Here is a 21,422-nt window from a genome sequence, read left to right as displayed (position 1 = left end):
CGGCAAACAGCGATAAATATCGGTCCCGATAGGCCAGCCGCAAGCGGCTCGCCATGGAAGACGACGCAAGTCGTGTGCTCTACGACGTGTGTCAAACAGCTCCGCTGGTGATCCACCTCAACCGAGTGAAATGGCTCATTTTGCTTTTGTTAAATGCGAAGCATTTCTTGGCGAACATTTGCTACTTTGACAGTATCTATCTATCTATCTAGCCGCCTACGACTTTGTGCTCTCATGGTCGTTTCGACAACTTGGTATGTACCGAAACTGGCATACTACGACAAGAATATATGACGAACATCAATAATATGTCATGACATGAATGTCATGACATCTTGTCATGTAGGTCATGACAATGGCCCAGCGAACAATATTAACACTCAAAAGCCACTGAAAAGGGTTCTGACATGGTTACTAAGTGAAGGAAACACTAAAGCATGATGGTAAATGTCATAGGCATGACAGTGACTCAGCAAAAAGGAGAATGAATCAGCGAAAAATATATTAACACTCAAAGGCCACTGAAATGGCTTCTGGCGTGGGTACTAAGTGAAGGAAACACTAAAGCATGGTGGTAGAAGTCATAGTCATAAGCATGGACTCAGCAAAAATGACAGTGACTCAGCGAAAAAAGATTAACACTCAAAAACCACTGGAATTGGTTTGGACGTGGGCACTAAGTGAAGGAAACACTGAAGGATAATGGTAGAACTCATAGTAATGAGCATAGTAACTCGGCAAAAATGACTTACTCAGCGAAAAAAAACTAACACTCAAAAACCAATGGAATGGGTTCGGATAGGGTGCTAGGTAGAGGAAAAGACTAAGGTTGTTGGTCGAAGTCATAGTCATGACCGCGACTGAGCAAAATTGGCAATGACTCAGCAAAAAAAAAAATATTGACACTCAAAAACCACTGAAATGGGTTCGGACGTCGGTACTTAGTGAAGAAAACACTAAAGGATGGTGGTAAAAGTCATAGTCAGGAGTATGACTACGGCTTTCGCCCTAAGGTCTCTTAGGTGTAGCTAAAGGGACTCCTGAGGACTCAATGACATGAATGTAATGACATGCGTGTCATGTAGGTAATGAAAGAGCCGCCTCAGTCTTGGTGCTCTCATGGTCCTTTCGTTAACTTGGTAGGCTCCCCCCGCACACTGCTTCGCATAACATCGATTCCCACAGGGCGTGGGATCTGCTGGCTTTTTTTTAACAGCCAAGCTGTTTAAAGCCAGCCGTAATTTGTTGTTTGTGGTTCGTATCAAGAAACTATCAAGATATAAAAGAAGGTAAACTTTCTTGCAGAGCCGAGGCGCGATTCGAACCAGCGTACCCATGGTCTCAAGGCGAGCGTCGTAACCACTATAGTGGTTACGACGTTCGCCTATATGTTATAGGCTATACAGCCACGCTTGCAGAACATGCATTTATGCGAACCATATGATTGCGTTTGAAATGAAATGGAACTGGGCAGGCCATGTAATGCGTAGGATGGATAACCGGTGGATCATTAGGGTTACAGAATGGATACCAAGAGAAGGGAAGCGCAGTCGAGGACGGCAGAAAACCAGGTGGGATGATGAAGTTAGGAAAATTCGCAGGCACAAGTTGGGGTACGCTAGCGCAAGACAGGGGTTATTGGAGATCGCAGGGAGAGGCCTTCGTCCTGCAGTGGACATAAATATAGGCTGATGATGATGATGATGATGATGATTGCGTACGAGCCGTCGTCGTCTTCGTCCACAGCTGGCGCGTTCGCATGCTCGTGCTCGGCGAGGTAAAAAAGGTTTTGCGCGCTATGCTGGGGAGACAGATAAAGAAAATGAGAGCGAGAGAGAGAGAGACGCATTCACGGAGCGGGTCTGCTGGAACGCGGTGTCGGCATTGCTGCGCGGTGTCGGTGTTGCAAGCTGCGTTATGCAACGCGCAGTGACGGCTGTAAGTCCGAGACGAGCGGAAATAAATTGTCATCATTATGAGTAATAAAATGAAAACTTCGCGTTCACTTCCGGAAAATGCTGGGCTACGATCGCCCAGCTTCACTGTTTCAAGCGTTGCGCGGCCGAATGCAAGGTTAAGCGTTTTATTTTTTATTTTTTTACGTCTTTGTTTCGCTGCCAGAACTTGTTTCTTCCTATGGTAAAGGTATAATAGTTTCACATGTTCAATGCTAATCCGTGCTATTCATTATGTTCTGTTCTACACAAGAAAAAATTGGCAAGGTAAACGAATCGGAGCTTTTTAAAAGTGAACAAAAACACCCATAATTATGTTTCTTTCTTCGGGGAACACAGCTATATTTTATTTTGGCTTATTAACGCAGTGTTGGTATAGAGAGCGAGGCAGAAAAAAGAGGAAAGGCAGGGAGGTTAACCAGAGGGGAAGATCCGGTTTGCTATCCTAAGCTGGTACCTTAAGCTGGGGTTGGTATATATGCCTTACCGGATGCTATATAAAAAAGTTATAGTAGATGTTGTCGTTGTTGTTGTTTTCAAGAAGGCAGTTTACCTGCACAATAGGAACTTCCTATCATTTTTTTCTTATCATCGGAAGCGCCTAAATGGACCTCGAATCGTAAAGATTGTTTTTCGTCACCTCACTTATACGATAGTACAAATTTGCTCTGATCCTATCCTCTATAAACATTCCGCAAACTAACAATTGTTTTTTTTTATTATTTATTTTCTTTCATTTATTCATTTCAGATATCCTGCAGTCCGAGGACTACGCAGGTGGGCGTACAAAATACAAAATAACATAGTGCCAAACAAAATTCAAAGACATGTAAAAAGGATGATATAACCCTAGCGAAAAGACAATTTCGGAAAGACGTTAAATACAACATCAATATAAAGGAAACGAGCTCAATAACACTTTGAAGCCGACACCTGAGGCCACTAAAACCAAACTTCCGACTCTTTCAATAAAGTTTATTTCTTCTTCTTAAAGCACTTTCGCATCATTAATCATTAGCAGACGGTAAGGCAAGGCGTTCTTTTGTGCGATAGTGCGAAAGAAAAATGCTAACAAAGCGCAGTGCGAGCAAGGTATGGTGCTGTATGGTCTGTATGGTCTGTATGAGCAAGGTATGGTGCGAGCAAGGTATGTCCGTCGGGATAAACTGGGGCGTAAATATGAATTAGGCCTGATGTTCAACTGATTGTAAAGCAATAGAAACAAAAAAAATTAGTCTAGCAAAGCTATCCTCTTATCTAAAAGAAAAATCGTGTTCTCAGTCATGAGCGGAGTCGGTGAATCCTTGGGATGATAGGAGTTATAGATGAAACAAACGGCTTTACGTTGAATCATTTCAGGTTTGTGTATATATATATATATATATATATATATATATATATATATATATAGCGAGAGAGAGAGAGAGGTGAATCGATGCGGCGCGATAATTGAGAGTTTTAGAATAGGGGCCCCAAAAGTTTAGCGCCCCAAAGAGCTTTGCGGGCGTTAGCGTTGGGGCATGCAAGGGTGAAGAGTTTTAGAAAAGGGCTTTGCGTTTGCGAATAGCGTCTTGCGCTTGCAGCGCCACTACGGTGTCAAAGAAAAACTATCATAAATTTTAAAATAAATTATACTATTTTATGATAAGAAGAGCAATTTTGACTTTCGTGTTTTTGCGTTTAATTGGAATTTAGAGGTTATTCTATTAGCAGCAAGCGATTTGTTGCGCTTAATTTTGAGTAACCAACTTTACGTGCTTTCACCAGCCAAGCTGATCCATGTTAGGCCTACGAGCCATGAAATCGACAATCGAATTCGGAATCAGCAGCGTCGAATGACTCAATCTTCATTACACACGTTAGTTAAGAGAAAGCGATAACAGCAGTAACTTTTCCTAGCTTACGAACTTCACGCCTTACCATGAATCGAGTCCAGTTTGGTGCTCGTTTCGAGCCGTCACTTCGATGGGCGCCGCCATGTTTGTTGACGCAAACTTTTTGGGGCAGCTTTTGGGGCTCCCGCTAAATCAGTGAAATAGCGTGCCCGACGCAAAACCCAAACGTAGTTTGCGCCTCGCACATGCGCAGTGGCTTCGACGCTATTTCTTTGGGGCCTCAAAACGTTTGGGGCCCCTATTCTAAAACTATCTAATCTGTTCCTCCCCCTTGAACGGGGTGGTCTAGGATTAGACCATCTCTTCATCAGGCAAATTGATTCTCGCCTGTTTTTTTTTTTTTTTCGAGAGACTGATGATACGCTTTTGCGCGAAATGTTGCAGCTCCGATTAGTTTGGTTGAGGAGACCGGATACTGAGGCAAGGTGAAGCGTCTGAACGCAGTTGCGGCAATACAAGAGAGACTCGACATTTTGTGTATGCTATGCGGGAAGAGTCTAACGTTGCGTGTACTTGCAACCATAAGCGACTGCAAAAAGAAAGCTGCCCGATAATTCTTGGGCTGATTTCAACTGAGACATTACAGTGATGTACGTGTAGCGAGCGCAAACGGGGCATGCAAGACGACCGAGAAGGCCAATTTCTCTGTCGCTTAGCGTGCCCTGTTTGAGCTACACGTCGCTTCAGTGAAGTTTGTAATCTGCTTGAAACGGAAGGAACTTAGGTACTATATTGGCCAAGAAAACGTGGCAGTCCATCAATGACATGCTCGTTTAATGTGTATGGTTCACTTATGGTGTGCAAGCACACGAAGTGCATGGCTCTTTACATTCCACTTTTACATGCGAAGCAGCTTATGGCGGGGGCTTTTACCCTCCCTCCCGCGGCGTCCCACACCTTCACAGCGCATGCGCGTCCCCTCCCCGTCACTTTCCTCTCCGTCTCCTTTCTCTCCTCTAGGAATCCTCTACTGCACGGAGCGGCACCTGCGTGCCACACACCCACAGCGCATGCACGTCCCCTCCCCCTCTCTCTCCTCTCCTAGGCTCCCCCCTTTCTCTCCTCTAGGAATCCGGAGCGGCGCGCACGACAAGCGATGCGACAGCTGCATACTCCGCTGGGGGCGCCACGGTAGTTCCGCGGTATGGAAAGGACGGAGCGCGCGCGCCTCATTCTCTCTCCTGTGCAGCGCCGCGATGAGCGCTCGGGCCGCTGCCGCGAAACCATCTGCCGCTCAAGCTAACCATATCCCCGCTGCTTCGCATCCACACATGGTTCCCTTTAACGGGAGATGGAGTAATTTTTTTTATATTTCACGCAGTTTTCTTACCAAGAGGCAACGTGCTGTTTTGCATATAGTTCAATAGACTGAGCACAAACGTCGAAATATTCTCGATTTATGGACAATATCGTTATCGCTACATTACTCCACGACAGGGACGAAAAAAGCGGAGTGCATGGGGAGTAACTGTTGCCGTTCGTCCTCCCGTTGCTGTCTTTCGGTTCAGAGACTGAACACTTATCGCCCCGAAATTTGCACACGGCACGCACACTCCTGCAGTTAGTCCCTTGAGGGACGAAAGCGCCCGTTTTTGGACTAACTGTCCAGTTAATTCCGTTTTCCCCGGCATTTTTCTTAGAGTGTTGGTTGTTGGTCACGGTAATTGCGTATGCTCTTCCACCTGGGTATTTTGCCGCATCTGTATATCTCGCGTTGGGTGTCTGAGTATTTCTTGCTTAGCGCTCGAACTCTTGCTTGTCTTCTATATTTGCGGTGTGTTGTATATATGTTGCGAGATATTGGAGCGACCAAAATAGAGTCACGGAGAAGTGGCGGTAATGGGGCTTTCGCGTCTGAGTCTGCTATGAATTTTTTGCTGTATGCGAGTTTGCGAAGTAATGCTCTGCCTGTTTGAGTCAGGTTAAGCCGTTCCAGCTGGCTGGCCCTGTGCGCTTCACTCATTTTTTTCCTAGGTGTTATGTAGGCCAAGTTTAAGGAGTGTCATGGCTGAGGTCGTATACTGGGAAGTCCTAGAGCGCTCTTGATTGCTTTTCTCATGACGATGTTGAGTTTTTCAAGCTCAGCTTTCTTGAGGAGCAGATACGGGGTGCCATATGTGATCCGGATTATAAGGAGTGCTTGAATTATTAGGATGGTTTCTTGCTCTTCAAGTGCTCTTCTTTGGGTGGTTATACGCCTTGTGAGATGAGTTACTTGTGTTAAGGTCTTCTGAAGCTTCGGAAATGTAGCTGCGCCAGAACCGTCTTCATGTGTTGTGAGGCCAAGGACGTGGAGGGAGCCAACTTGAGGGATATCGATCCCATTGAGTTTGACATTGGGATCTGGAGCGACGTGGGCTGGTTGTCTTCCCCGGGTCCTTGCCTTGAGTATAAGTAGCTCTGATTTTTCGGGGGCGCACTGGAGACCGCATTTTCAGAGGTACTGTTCGATCTGATCAATTGCCTCTTGGAGGGTAGTTTGCTGCTGGCCGGTTGAGGATGCTTTTGTCCATAACGTTATATCGCCGGCGTTATATTGCATGGCTTAAGCCTTTGATGTCATCGAGTTGTTGCGGGAACTTAATCATGGCGAGATTGAACAGCAAAGGTGAAATTACCGACCCTTGTGGAGTACCTTTGTTGTGCATTTCAAATTTGGCTTTTCCGATGTTGCCAATAGCCACCGTAGCCGTGCTACCTTTGGCAAAGTCCTGTACGTATTGGTAGGTCCGGATTTCGTAGTTTGTACCTTCTGGAGGATTGCTTAATGCTTCACATTATCTAAGTCGCATTTTACATCTATTGCTAAAATAGAGAACTTTTTGTGGCGTTCTAGGTACTCCAAGAGGTCTTCCTTGACCTGTAGGAGTATATCTTGTGCTGAGAGGAGCTGTCGGAAGTCACAGATTGTGTCAAGCATGAGTCCTGGGTCTTCGAGGTATGTGGTGAGGCGACCATGAACCATGTGTTCGAGGAGCTTTCCAGCGCAGGAAGTAAGGGAGATGGGCCGTGGGCTGCTGATTTGGAGTGGCTTGTTGGGTGTTGGGATCCTACTGACTTCTGCGCGTTTCAATTCTGCCGGGAGCTCGCCTTTCTCCCAGCAGTTATTCATGCAGTCGAGGAGTCCATTTAGGGCCTTGTCTGGGCGGTTTCGTAGGATCCTGCTGGTCACCTTGTCATTTCGTAGCAATGTGTTACGGGTCAATTTGGCAAGGGCGGCATGGAGTTCAGGAAGCGTGAAAGGGCCGTCGAGGGTGAGGTTTGGTTCGCCTTTGTACGGTCGGGGATCGGTGACCTTGCGGGCATCGTCTTCGAGAAGTTTATGCTTGATTTCTTCCAAACTTTGGAAGGAGTTCCTGGATGGAAGTCAATAATTTTTTTTAGTTTATGTCTCTGATGGGTATTGGTTTTGATGGTAGCCAGCAAGGCTCGCAGTATATGTCAGGTTTTCTTTGTGCTGAGTGTGCCTTGTTCTGACTACTGAGTTGATCTCCGTATTCTTCTACTTGCTTTGTTATCATCGTTTCCCACCGCCTCAGTAGTCCTCTTCTAGCATCCCAAAAATGTAGGAGATGAGAGTTTACTGCCAGCTTGTCCATTGTGAGTTGGATGTCTTTACTGTGCTTCTCCGCCGTCTTGACCACTTCGGTGAGCCACTCTTCAATATTTTCGATGTTTTCTTGTATGTCATATTCTCGGAAGGCCTTCCAGCCCATCAGCCTAGGCGTTCCGGTTCTGCTTGGCTCGTTATGGTGGTGGATTTCAAGCTGAAGGATGTGGTGATCGTTACCGAGATTTTCTTCAAGTCGTGTCCATTCGGCCTTGGAGATTCCTGTTGTAAATGTGAAGTCGTAATTTGTATCCCTGGATACATTGTTGCCTATTCGAGTCGTTAGTTAAGGATCATTCCAGAGGGCGAGGTGATTCTGTTGCACCGAATCCTGCACTCGCGCTCCTTTCTTCGTCGTGCGCTGGTAACCCGATGAATCCCCCATCATTACGAGTTTATGGCCTTTAGAGAGTCTTCTGGCTTCCGTGATTACGTTTGCAAAGTCAAATAACGGATCCCTGGGTGGACTATATAAGCACAGGACGTATAGAGTAGACTTTGGTGTGTCTTCTTCTCAGGTTGCACTTCCACTAGGGTGTGTTGTACGGTTGTTCCCAGGATTGTGTGATCTTACATGGTGATCCGGTGTGTGTATCGTATCCCTGTATGCACAGATTGGTGTGATAAGTTTCTTGGATAACGATGATATCTCATTCTTGCTGTTTGGTCAGTTCCTCGAGGTTTGTTCTTTTGGTTAGGATAGAGCGACAGTACCATAGCCACAGCCTCATTGGGAGTTCTGAGAATATTTTCTTGGTTTTACTCGCCATCTTGTTCGATATCGTTGTTTTAAGCCCGGGTCATGGATTCCGGTCTGGCTGCGTTGTGGAGGTCCTTACGTGCTTTCTTGCGAGCCGCGTCGGTGTTGTTGAGTAGCTTTTCTACTGTGACTTTCCTTACGTGGCTCTGCTTGGCATAGGACATGAACTGGCTGAGGTCTTGGGGGTAGCATGGATAGGGTCCAGTTGAGCGGTGACGCGTTGCTGGAGCTGTTGTGTTATCTCCTTTGCAACAGTGGTGATGGCCTCCTGTATCTGCTTTCGCACCTCCATCGTTACAATTTCCTTGATTCGTTCTTCCGTAAGGGACGGTGGGATGTTTGGCATTCCTTGAGGTTTCGAGGCTTGAATGGCGGTGTCTTGTTCTTTGCACCTTCGTATGAGTTTGTCAGTGAGGGCTTGCTGATTTTGGAGTTGTGCTCGCAGATCTCATTAGGTTTCCGTGGGTTCTTGTGGTCGGGTGTTTCCGCCGGCAGCGTCTGCATACGTGACTCGCTTTTGGGGGTTGCGGGTACGGTATCCGGTATCGAAGGATCCCGGTATCTTGACCGGGATCCTTCGTTTGCTTGAACGCCTGTTGATTTGGAGTCACTTCTGGATATTCGTGTACTGTGTAGTGACGTAATGCTTGATTCGGATAGTGCCGGGAAGTCGGAGTCTGAATTTGAGCTACATGAGCGGGGAAGTCTTGTTGGAAGTCTAAGGCTTAAGGTTGGATCCAAGGTGTATAATCGGGCGTGCATAAAATGTGGTTTATTCCAGTCTGATGAAGTGCATTGGCGTGCAAGCAGGCGGAGCATCCTTGCAGCATCTGTCCTAGACAGCGGGATCGATAGGCGGTTGTCTTGTTCATGAGCTAAACGAGCAGCTTGATCGGCACGTTCATTGCCAATAATTCCACAGTGACTTGGCAGCCACTGAAAGATTATTTCGTGTCCTTTTTCAGTCAGGTGATGTATGGCCTCTGTGATTTCGAAAACCAGTTGTTCCTGTGGACCGCGCCGTAAGGCTGACAGTAAACTCTGCAGTGCCGTCTTCGAGTCGCAGAAAACGGACCATTTGTGTGCTGGTTCATCATTAATAAAATGTAGTGCGACTCGAAGCGCTGCCAGTTCTGCTGCCGTTGACGTTGTCAAGTGAGATGTTTTCATCTTGATAGTGGTGGCTTCTGAATTTGAGCTACATTGAGCCGGCAATCCGGCTCAATGTAGCGCACGCGAAGGAGGAAGGCAGGCCGGAAGCGCGCGTTCTTTCTCGCGCGAGGCACCGGGGCGAGGCGACGGAGAAGCAAGGCGAGGGGGGTGCGTTTTGCTCCGTCGGCTGCTGCTCACAGCGCGGCCGCGTGGGCACCGTATCTTCAAAGAAATCTGCGCTTTGGGCGAAGTGCGCGCACGCGCGGGCCTCATCTTCAAAGCGATCTGCGATAGGGACAAATTGCATGCGCCGAGTGCAGGTATGCGCTGTGCTTTCGACGTCTAGTTCGCGTTGAAGTGAGACGAGAGACAGCCCGAAGGTCAATTTGCCCGCTGCTGCTGGCCCACTTTCTAATTCCGGCGTTTTCATACCAAGTTTAGGGGTCATCGAGCAAGATGTGTTCATGTTTATTTGTGCGCGCTAGACACCGTGCTTGTCGATTTAGTTCGTAAGCGAATGTTTACAACTTTATACGGCCCATTAAGCTAGGTGCTTCAGATAGCTTTCTACTAATTTATTATCGCAATCGATGCTTCGCCTTTCGAGCAAAACTGCGACTTTTTTCCTGTATGTTTATCGCCTTTCCGCTGCTCTCGTTATACGTCCACTCCACTTCCAGTTATTGCTGCTCCCGTAGCGTCTCCACTTGCATTTCAATGCTGTTGTTTTCCTGGTTCATTTCTCGTGCATTTCTTGCTGTGTCGGATGCGTCAGTCGTTGATACTCAGCGCCAGCGCCGAGTCGATCTCGAAGATAGCGAACGGCGGCTCAGTGACCCGTGTCTTACGAGCCACGGGTCACGCTCTGCGGGTCACGGGTCACGCGCGTTCGGCTGGCCGCTTACTCTTGTAGGGTGAAACCTTTAAACGGTAAAAAATGACGGTAATTCCACGTACCGCTCATAAACTTGATATCCTCCGGTTCCACTTCTCTTGCCGATTCCGTCGATGCCACAGTTTCGATGAATAAAAGCAGGTATCCGGAAAATTTCCGCAAAATGCAGAAGCCTATGCGAAGTGCATCAGCACTGCTTAGCCCCCTAGCAGGCAGTCCAAGAATGGTCAAACAAAGCATTTCCAATATAGACTGCTTGCGAAGTTTGACTTGCACGGTGTAACACTCGGTGTAACTAACACAGCTTCGCTGTGCGACCATCTTCACGGAGTGGAAGGGGCGGTGATTTTATTGCGATAGCAATTATATGGACACTTCAACCGGATTTCTGCCGTCGGCGTCGCCGTCGCCGTGAGGTTCCGTATAGATTCCAAGGGCGATAAAATCGTCGCCGCGCGCCGTATGCGCGAGCGAAAGCGCGCGGGGGACGCGCGCTATCACGGAGGGCGAACGCACGGCGGAAAGCAAACGCGACCGTCCCGCGAAAGGCCGTTGGGGTAGAGTGTACTAGTTGGGGTATGGGAGGGAGGGAGGCGGGGCGGCGCTGTGCTCCTGGCGCCAAAGGCGTATCTTACCTGTCAATCTCCCACGCGAAAGCAAGAAACGGGAAGAGGGAGGGAGGGGGGGGGGGGGGGCAGCTTCTCCTCTGCCAACAACTTCTCTGCCCGGCGGTCGCCCGCACCGTCTCTTATCTCCACACGGCTCTGACCTTTGTATGGGCTGTGCATTTGCCGCTCAGTTTCCGTTGAAGCGATAGACCGCGCGAACTTGCGCTTGCTGCCAGCGTTTTGACAGTCGTTGGCTGCGGTCATTCAGTGTGATCTATTCATGTTTGCTTGTGCGCGCTGACACCACGATTGTTAATTCAGTTAGTAAGCCAATGTGTCCAAGTTTATGCAGCCGATAAAACTACTATCCCTACTCCGAATAGCGCTCTACTAATTTGCTATCGCAATCGATGCTTCGCCTTTCGGGCGAAACTGCGACATTTTTTTTATCTAGAAATTATACAGTGTAATCGGAAATGAAATGTTCCATCAGCTTGGAGACAGAGGATGTTATAAAATTGGTCGGTAGTTAGTAGCATACAGTCGATCGCCTTTCTTAAACACGGGGAGTACACAAGATAGAAGCCAATCATTTGGGACGAAGCCTTCAGTAAAAGATAATCTCAACAAGTTGGTTAGGTTTTGCCCTACTGATGCCCTACTGATTCGGCATAGCGGCGCAGAAATGCATTTGCGAATTTCATCTGGACCAACCGGACTATTTATTTTCAGGTTAAGTATCATATTAAGTACTCCTTCATACCTTATAAAGTTTTCCAAGTGAGTTAGTATACAAGATCTGAATGTGACCGTATACTGATTTGGTGAAAAGACGGTGTGAAAGTATAGATTAAACCGCTTTGCAATCTCGGCTCCGTCCGTTATTACGCCGCCATTAACCAAAATCTGGTCAACTTTCTCGCCAGAGTCCTTTAGATAGTGTCAGAATTTCTCAAGGTTTTACAATGTTTGAAAGAGAGCGTGAAAAATCGGCAGCTTTATCATCGGACAATTTTGACGCTACCTCATTTTTTAAGCCACTAGAGTACCATGAAGACCTTACGGTTTCTCTTTTTTTTTTTGGTTTTTTTTTCACGTTTTAACCTGCAATGGAGGTGAATGATATCTCTAGGCATCCATGAATTACTTTTTTTTTAGTTCGAATGTGCTTGTTGGATACATAACTATTAAAAAGGTAATGAACTTAAACTTCTTCCAGAGAGAAGCAGCATCATCCGCTAGCTCATCCCACGGAAACCAAAAGCGATCTAAACTTTTATGGTAGCACACAGTTTCGGTTTCGCATTCAACGTCTGGAAACCACGAGCGGCTCCGGTATGCCACCCGAGGGCGCGGGTAAAATAAACATTTGATCATGTTACGGGCGGACGCGGAGAGCAGACCAGACGTTTTCCAAGAGGAACAGACGCCCTCGCGCGGCTTCTGCCACGTAGTCATGTATACCTATTATAATAAACAGTTAAACAGTTCAATGTGCCCATATAATCATCCTCCACACCTTTTTCAGCATTGGCCTGAGAGTAGTCTTTTATAATTTTGGTGGTTTGTTTAGAGAGGCGTTTCCAATTAACAAAAACAACGTACAAGCATACAGTATTATGGTCTGAGCTGCATTTGTCAATAGCTGTTTATAGCTGTGTGCTCAGCAATACTTGAATTAATAAAGATGAGATCTAATACAGAACGGGCATTGCTGACTTCTCTCGTAAGCTCACTGACAGTTCGCACCAGGTCACACATTAGCATAGCACAAGGAGTGAATTTACGTTACCATCATACACGCAATCAAGATCACTCCAGTCAACAACGCGAAGATGAAAATGTTCTGCAACAATAATATGGTCGTCGTCATATAAGTAAAAATGGCCATATAATTTTTCTATATATTCAGGCGGAGGCAGTCGTAGTCTATGAACAGCGCATACGGTGAAGAATTGACCCCAAGAATTTACTTTTACAACCAGACTTTCGTCATCCGATATTTAGTTTAAAACAAAGTTGTTTACCGGGTATTTTAGTACCACAGCTACACCACCGCACCAAGTGCGTCCTTCTCACCGGAATTTTTGGTGTGAGGGTGGTATTACAACAGAATCGAGTGACACATAAAACAGTCACTTTCGTTTATAATAATTTGCGCATTTAGATTTAAAATGCGCAATTCCTTGTGTGTAGCGAATGTATCGTGTCAGTCTGCCGCTTCCAGTTCAAGAAGCCGAAACAACGCGCTCATTTTTAGCATCATCCAAAATGTAGGCGATTCTCTTAATATTCATCCTATCACGAAAGAAAGGCACGTGCATTTTGCTCTCTCGGTCAGCCCTGACACTCTCCCAAAGAAGCTTGTGCTTGCGTAGTGTGGACTGGCTGTAATCATTTTGCACATGTATGCTTAAGCCTTTCAGTTTGTTGGAATTTCGCATTATAACTTGTTTTTCAGTGAAGTTTTCAAAGTACTGCGTTACAGCATGGCAGTTTCCCTGTCGGCCAAGATGATGAAAACGAGAGACCAATTTGCATTTCCTACCTAGTCCTGTTTTTTTTTTTTTAACACCTCAGCAACAACCTTCAGCTTTAGCGTATTTTTATCTTCGTTCGGTTGTTTAATGGTGCCAGCATTGATTACGTTCAATCGTGGACTGCGATCCTCGAGGTTGGTCGAGCCTTCAAGTGACGTTAATAGCGGTGATTTACCGTTAAGTTCATTTAAAAGTTGTTCGATCGAACGCAACCGTGAATAAAAATCCAGCAGGAGTTGGACATTCTCACTGAAATGATATTTAAGTGCTATTAATTCAGTGCTTATTTCACTTCAGCCCTTAAGAATTGCTTGTAGCATTTCTGCATTGCTGGGACCTGGATTTCGCTCAACGTCTCCGCAGAGCAGCATTTTGCACTCAAGGAGACAGTCGTAAGCAACACTTAGGAATGTGCATGTATAAATAATAATAAATACGAATGAGAAAACTGATAAAAAGCCTTCAGAATTAAACACTTTATTCAGTGAGTTTAGGAACATCCGGTTTCTATGGTGGAGTACAATTTTTGTCACCTACAGCTGTGAAGAAAGCAGAATGCAAAAGCTGGTGAAGATGACATTGACTAGTCTGTGAAAATAATAGTTGTTCTTTGGTACACTTGTTCTGAGTTTCTCAATATGATACATACGTATTGGTGAGAATCCATTTTCTTCAGAATACTACGTAGGCTCTCAAGTCGCCCAGCTGTATGCATCTAAGCGTTCGCCGCACTTCCTCGCGAAACAGCATGGGCCAATGGGAGAAGCTGGCACGTTACCTGTTGCGACGACAAGCACAGAATCCTCATCACGCATCCCCTCAGCTTCCCATCATCGGAGCGGAGCGGGCTGCAGGCTGCGACAAAGGAGCGGCTCGGCTGCACGCCTGCGAAGTGCCCAAAGTGATGCAGCCCGAGATTAGTGCGGCGCCGTGCTTTGAGAATCGTATAGCCACATGAATACGCAAACCACGACTGATATAAAAGGGAACACCGAAATTTTAATTGATAATTCGTGACAAAGCTCCAGTCCCGAACATAAAAAGGGGCAACAATACTACACGTCGCAGGAGAAAGCTACATAATATATGTCCATAGCATAGATCAGAATTTACGCGTCAGCATAACCGTAGTTTGAAAGAAAACTGTGCACCCACGGTTTCATTCTTTTTTACGATTCTGCAACCCTTGCCATACATTATTTCAAAAGGCAACCGAGAGTTACGGGATAGAAGTGACATGTTAAGACTTTTTCTTACGCGAGCACGTTAAATACAACATTGTGCTCCAAGACTGTTCTTTGTGGAACGCAGGCTTAAGTGGCTCCTTAACTTTTTTTTATTTCCTGCTTCTGAAAAAAAAAACACAAACTGCAGAACACGTGAAACATGTGAATAGCAATGAGTGTCCTGCAGCTCACCAGGTACCATCGCATCAACGACGCTAACCTGTCACAACGAAATAAGCAAAGTCTGCAGCACACAGGGCCGTGTTTCCACGTGGTTTAACTGACAAAGTGTCACACAATAAGTCCAAGTATGTAATCTACGTTACAATAACGCATTCCATGGTTCCACGGCCCGTGTACCGTGCATTCGGTTCACAACAATCTCAGGTGGTCGAAATATTGCCTGGTGCAGATAACGTAATTCCATTCCTTGAGCTAGATTTTCAGAGAGGCGGACATTAATTCCACGGGAAATCGAAACACATATCCGACTAATTAAAAACATCTAATTAACTTCTTAATTGAATAATTTACGGCCCATTTTGAAATTTACTAATTGTCGCCGGTGAGTTTGCAAGACGTATCCACTTGAAATGAATTTCCAGATTGACTCAACTTTGGAGACATGCGCCATCTCACTCGCCGTATAAACGCACTGTTCCACTTTTTTAACAAAAAATTCCACCTCCATTCCACCCTGTGAAAGTGGATGTAAAGCGAAGCTGTTGCCGACGTTACACCTCAAGGCGTCGCGCCGTCGAGATCAATGTAGCGTCCACGACTTCGTTCGCGCCCTTTCCGTTGGTGCTTCGACGCCTCTGTGCAGGTTCGCGTATTCCAACTCAAGTCAATGATCCAACACCATTACCGCAACACCTTCGCGCTAAAATCACAGTACTACCCTTCCCCAGGATAATGCACCCGGTGCATAATCATACTCGAAGAAGGGCACGCGCTCAAGCCTTACTAAAAGCGGCCACCCTACACGCGACAGACGTGGCTTTCGTAGATGCCGCTAAATACGCAGACAAACCCTACTTTGCGGCTGCGGCGGTCGCCCCAGACGGGACAGCCCTCAATGCTCTTACCATACAAACAAAGAAAGCCTGCGAGGCCGAACAAGTGGCCATTGCCCTTGCTCTAGCCCTCCCTCAGCGCGACACAATATTTACCGGCTCCAAACCCGCTGTACTGGCATACCGCCGCGGTACACTATGCCAGGCGGCCTTAAGCATGCTAGCATCCGCTCAAATAAACGAAGACAATCACATCCACTGGTTCCCGGGGCATGAAGGCGTCAACGTTCAACCAGGGGTAACCAACGGTAATGAGCTGGCCCATAACCTCGCGCGAGATATTGCGCGCCGCGCGGGCCGGCTCACCAACCGGGAGCCCCAACACGCACCCGGAGCCACTCCTCTCCTATCACGAGATTTGCTCGCACTATAAGTTATCGAGAAAGGAATTCCCCTCACCTCACCCAACACTAAATAAAGCCCAACAATTAACGCTTAGATTGCTGCAAACGCACAGTTACCCCAACCCCTATATATGCAGCAAATACCTCCCAGATATAAGGCCAGAATGCCCTAAATGCCAAAATCCAAAGTGCGACTTAGATCACATGCTGTGGCAGTGTCCCGCGCTAAACGCTTGCTTCGGATCTCCTGCCACCGAGGACGACTGGATCAACCACCTCAGGAGCTCCGACAGGGCCCTTCAACACCAGGCCGTCCAGAAGGCCCAACAGATGGCTGGCGAGCTCCGACTCCCAGTCCCCACATGGGTGGAGCCACCGGGCCGGCCCCCGTAAGGGGTGCCCAGGCCTTCATAATAAAGTTCATTATCTCTCTCCCTCTCGCGGCGTCCACACGCTTGCGCGTAACCCGCGTTCACGACGTCGCTGTAATTTTTAAGTCTTGCCCTGATGTCGATTATGGTTGCAGCACACTCTGCGCGACCGATGCAACGGACAGAGCTCCTACTCATCAAGGACAGATACATCGTGTGCACACGTTCGTTACGCGCACATGCACGTGTGTGGAAGTGCAGTATACGCATATCCTCATTCTGGTAGGCCCTCCGCCTGGCGCAAATGCAGTATTGAACTAATTCAATTTCTCAAAGTAAAGTACGTCACAAAATTTTAAAGTACGGCTTACACACGATCTGCCGACATGATAGCATCGCATTTTAATTTGAACATCCGAGAAAACATAATTCTGTTACACGAAAACCAAAATTACACTAGCTCTGCAAACGAAAATTTTTCTTTGTCGATTCAACGGTGTACACGCGCGGACGCAGAAAAATTTGCCGGGGTAGCCATATACAGCTTCGATGCAAAACACTCTTTCATGCATTGAAGCACGAAAGTAACTGGAACGCCCATCTACTTCGTGCCACATTTTGGGAAATATTATTTAAAAACTGGTGTCAACGTGTAGATTCATTTCAATTGTATGCGTCTTGCAAACTCACCGGATACAATTCATAAATTGCATATGTGCCATAAGGTTATTAATTAGGAAGTTAAGTAGTGATTTTGGTTAATTAGTGGAATTTGTGTTTCGATTTCTCGTGTTCATATATATTACGTCCGCCTCTTTGAATAATCCAGCTTAAGACAAAAATTATGCTATCTTCCACAGGCAAGTTTTACAAATTCCGGAAAACTTAAAAATTATTACCCCGTATACATCCTAAACAAAGTAAGGCTTGGTCAAAACACAAGAAAAGAGATTTCTATGCTTCAAAAATCTAATATATGCTGCAACATCAGGCAGAATAAAAGCACCCCTAAAATGTTTCTAGACACATATGTAACGTCCTGGTCAAAATAAGAAGAGAAAATGAAGAGAGAGAAGAAGAAGAAGAGGATCGAATGAAATCAGTAAACAGTTGATCAGTCTCGGATCCTTTATTTTACATTTGGCGCAGCCCGACAGGATGTGGATAGAAGTACGAGTTGGTACTACTACAGCGGGACAACCGTACGTCACGTCATACCAAGCCGAATATGAAGAACAAGTCGAAGTCCAAGAGACAGCGACGTCACCGAGCCTGCTCCAGTTCATCGCAAGTAAGGCTAAAGTCACCGAGGCGGATCTCGTCAGCCGAGGTACGTGGAAGATTAATATCAAAATGTCCGACTATGAAAAGCACTTCAGACAGTTATCAAGTTGCAAGCCCTATCAAAATGATAATAGCCAGGACATTGCTATGCTTATGGAGCGGATGTTGAAAGTGCAGGCGTCTCAAATTGAGCAACATGGACAATTGCTTGCTATGCTAACAGAGACTCTGCGCGCTAACAATGGTCCCAAAGCTGAATTAGTGAAGCCGGACATATTCGATGGGACGACGGCGTCGGCAACCACTTGGTTGAAGTTCTTTGAATATGCTTGTGAAAAGAACTGCTGGTTGACGTCACAGGATAAAGTGCAAAATATGAGACTATTTCTTGTACACAATGCCAAGAAATGGTATGAGCTCCGCATAACAGACCATCCGGATGACGCCTGGGATCACTGCCCTTACAAAAATTTTTGTAGAAAGTCTATATAAAGTGTGTAGACATTTGTCTACGACGTCAACAGACTTTTTGTAGACATTTCTTTAGACTAGTCTACAGACAGTCTATGGACTTATGGCCATACACTAATTGTAGACTAGTCTACAAAATGTCTGAGTGTATAGACTGACTATAGACTGTCTATAGATCAATAAAATTTCACTTTTGTAGACAAATGTCTATAGAATGTCTATAGACAATTGTCTATAGGCTTATATAGTTCTGCTTTTGTAGAAATAAGTCTATAAAATGTCTATGGACAGATGGCTGTAGATTATCTATAGACTATTCCTATAGACCAGTCCATAGACAGTCTATGGACTTATGGCCATACACTATTTGTAGACTAGTCTACAAAATGTCCGAGTTTATAGACTGACTATAGACGGTCTATAAATCAATGAAAATTCACTTTTGTAGACAAATGTCTGCAGAATGTCTATAGACAAAAGTCTATAGGCTTATTAAGTTTTACTTTTGTATACATAAGTCTATAAACTATCTACAAACGTCTATAGAGTATCTATAGACTATTCCTATAGACCAGTCTATGGACAATCTATGGACTTATGGCCGTACACATTTTGTAGACTAGTCTACAAAATGTCTGATTCTATAGATTGACTATAGACGGTCTATAGATCAGTGAAAATTCACTTTTGCAGACAAATGTCTGCAGAGTGTCTATAGACAAAAGTCTATAGGCCTATATAGTTTTACTTTTGTAGACATGTCTATGAAATGCCTACAGACTATAAACTATTCCTATAGACCAGTATATAGTCTGTCTATGGACTTATGGCCTTACACTTTTTGTAGAATGTGGTACAGTCTGCCTACAGAGAGTTCCTGTAGATCAGTCTATAGCTAATCTATAGACTTCAGCCTTACAATTTTACAGGGTGTCCCAGCTAACTTAAATTTAGTGAAGCTGTTCAATGAAAAATAATATTAAGAAAAGACGCTGCAATAAGATCCGATTTTAAGACCTATGGCATGCATTCGGCCGTGAATTCAGAGGTCTGACCTGTAGGTCTTTTTATGATCATATATCTTGCACCGTGTTGTTTTTTAACCTTTCATTTTCATTGACCAGCTTGGCTAAAATTACTGGGACACCATATATACTAGATAATACACCACATTTTGCCAACTATGTTTCGGCAGGCAATGTTATTCTATAAACACTCGCTGCTGGGGTTTGCTAATAAGCAGTTCATTGAAATGTCTACAAAAATGTATTGTGCCCAGTATGCATATGGGAACATACATAGGGAACTGTACATAGGAAAGCATGCATGCAGATGGAAGCAGTCAAAAATCTAAAATGTATGCAGCCGTGAATCATTATGTAAAGCTGCATGAGCATTTGTGTAATTGCACATTGAAGAAAGTTTAGTTGCATGCAATGCATTCGCTTGAATGAAATCTACTATCTGCAAGTTAGTTAAAGTTTTTGTTTACATATGGCAGCAACAAAATTTTGAACGTATATTATGCATGTGCACCTGTTGCTTCCCATCTGCATTTATGCATTCATGTTAATAGATTAATAATGATCCTGAACCAGCTGTACTCTCATATGTAGCAGAAAGAAATATTTCAAGCAATTCCACTAGTGCAGACTCATGTAGTGCAAAAAAGAAAACAAGTGCACCGATATTGAATTAACTGTTTTTATTGAACGATATAATACATAAATTTATTAAAATGCATGTCTTATGCTATCATCAAAAGAGAATATTTACATATTTACAGCTGCTTCCCCTTGGCGAGCATGGTTGCCAGGCTGGCCTTGACCTTCGTGTCAGCCGTTCCGAAGGTGCTGCAGGTGCATGCTGCAAATATGTAGATACAACAATGTGAGGCAAAAATAACAAATGTGTATTTTTTGTACGTTCATTAAGCAGCCTAATATATTCACTCAAACCACTTAAGTCAATCCTTAACACGGTTTAACTATGCCTAATGGCTGCTTGTGATCAATACAAAACAGTACCATCGCCTAATGTTTCACTCTACCGTATGGTAAAAAATTAAACTGTTATACTTGCTGCTGGTGCCAGCAACAGTATGTTACATTTTATGACAAGGCCATATGACACATAATGTACTTAATTAACCCAAATGACCTCTATATTAATTGCTCAAACTAGGCTACCCAGTTGGACTGCTTACATTTTTGGCTGGTAATTAAATATACCCGCGCGGAATGATATGCTCAGAAGAGTGACTGGAGTATTGAACGTATCATGCCAAAGATTGTAATTTATTTTCCTTAATACACATTTAAATGTCTTTCTCGTACTCTTAACTGATACGTCATTGGCCATAACTTCAATACAAGGCAGATGGATTGATTGTGTCGATAGGGTCACTTAGTTTCCTATAGATAATCATATCTTTCTGGAATGCTGACACGGTTGCAAGTTAGGTATACCACATGAGCACAAGAAATACCCCGTGAGCACTTTCTGTGTTTTGGCACGACACATATGCACCTTCTGGGAAACAAAACTGAAACTGTCATTACAATGAATGCTATCACAGTAAATAATTGAAGGCGCTCTATAACATAAGTATTCTTTCTAGAGTTTCGAGGTTCAGGACACTTACGTAATGCAAAAAGATTGACTAAGAAATGCCCCCATGTCAGCATGCTTCACTTTCATTTCTTTTTCAGAAAATCGTACCTATTTGTAATTTTTTGGGAGGTTAAATGCTTCAAAAATATGTTTAAGACAGCGATTCTCTAGAAACATTGTATGGAAATAACAAGACAGCATACCTATGTTGACATTTTCAATTTCCCTGGTGTTTTTCCAAGCTTTCCCTGGGTGTTTTCATGAAAATTCCCTGGCACTCTATGACACCCGCAGTTTAGGGGCAATAAAAAATATTGTGGTTTAATGCTTGCCAAATTACTGCCAGTACATAATTATAATTATAACGAATAACACGTCAGTCACTTGAAATGCACTATTAGATTCAGCTGAATTGAAGCACTTGTTTAATAAAGCTGACAAGGGCTTGGCCAAGTTTGTAATTCATGGCAACACGAGCACAGCACAGAAAATCCTCAAACTCTCCTCAAACCAATGGCTTCAGTTTCAAACGTGTAAAGAGTGCTTCCCCGAACCACTAATTTATTGTTCTCCAATTCTTTCGGTTAAGTTGCGAAGCTGCGATTGACTGGGCTTATCGCGA

The 21,422-nt window shown here is 44.9% G+C and overlaps 1 protein-coding gene across 1 annotated transcript in view; it reads right to left on the bottom strand.

The window, feature by feature from the left end:
- LOC119445334 (urease accessory protein UreD-like) overlaps positions 1-21,422 on the bottom strand; it is a 93,832-nt gene that overhangs the window by 6,887 nt on the left and 65,523 nt on the right. Inside the window, 1 exon segment of the mRNA XM_037709643.2 lies at positions 14,194-14,300. Coding sequence (XP_037565571.2) covers positions 14,194-14,300 — 107 coding nt within the window.

Source organism: Dermacentor silvarum, chromosome 3 (genome assembly GCF_013339745.2).
Source record: "Dermacentor silvarum isolate Dsil-2018 chromosome 3, BIME_Dsil_1.4, whole genome shotgun sequence".
Taxonomy (NCBI): Eukaryota; Metazoa; Arthropoda; class Arachnida; order Ixodida; family Ixodidae; genus Dermacentor; species Dermacentor silvarum.
This window is presented reverse-complemented; position numbering and strand designations above follow the sequence as displayed.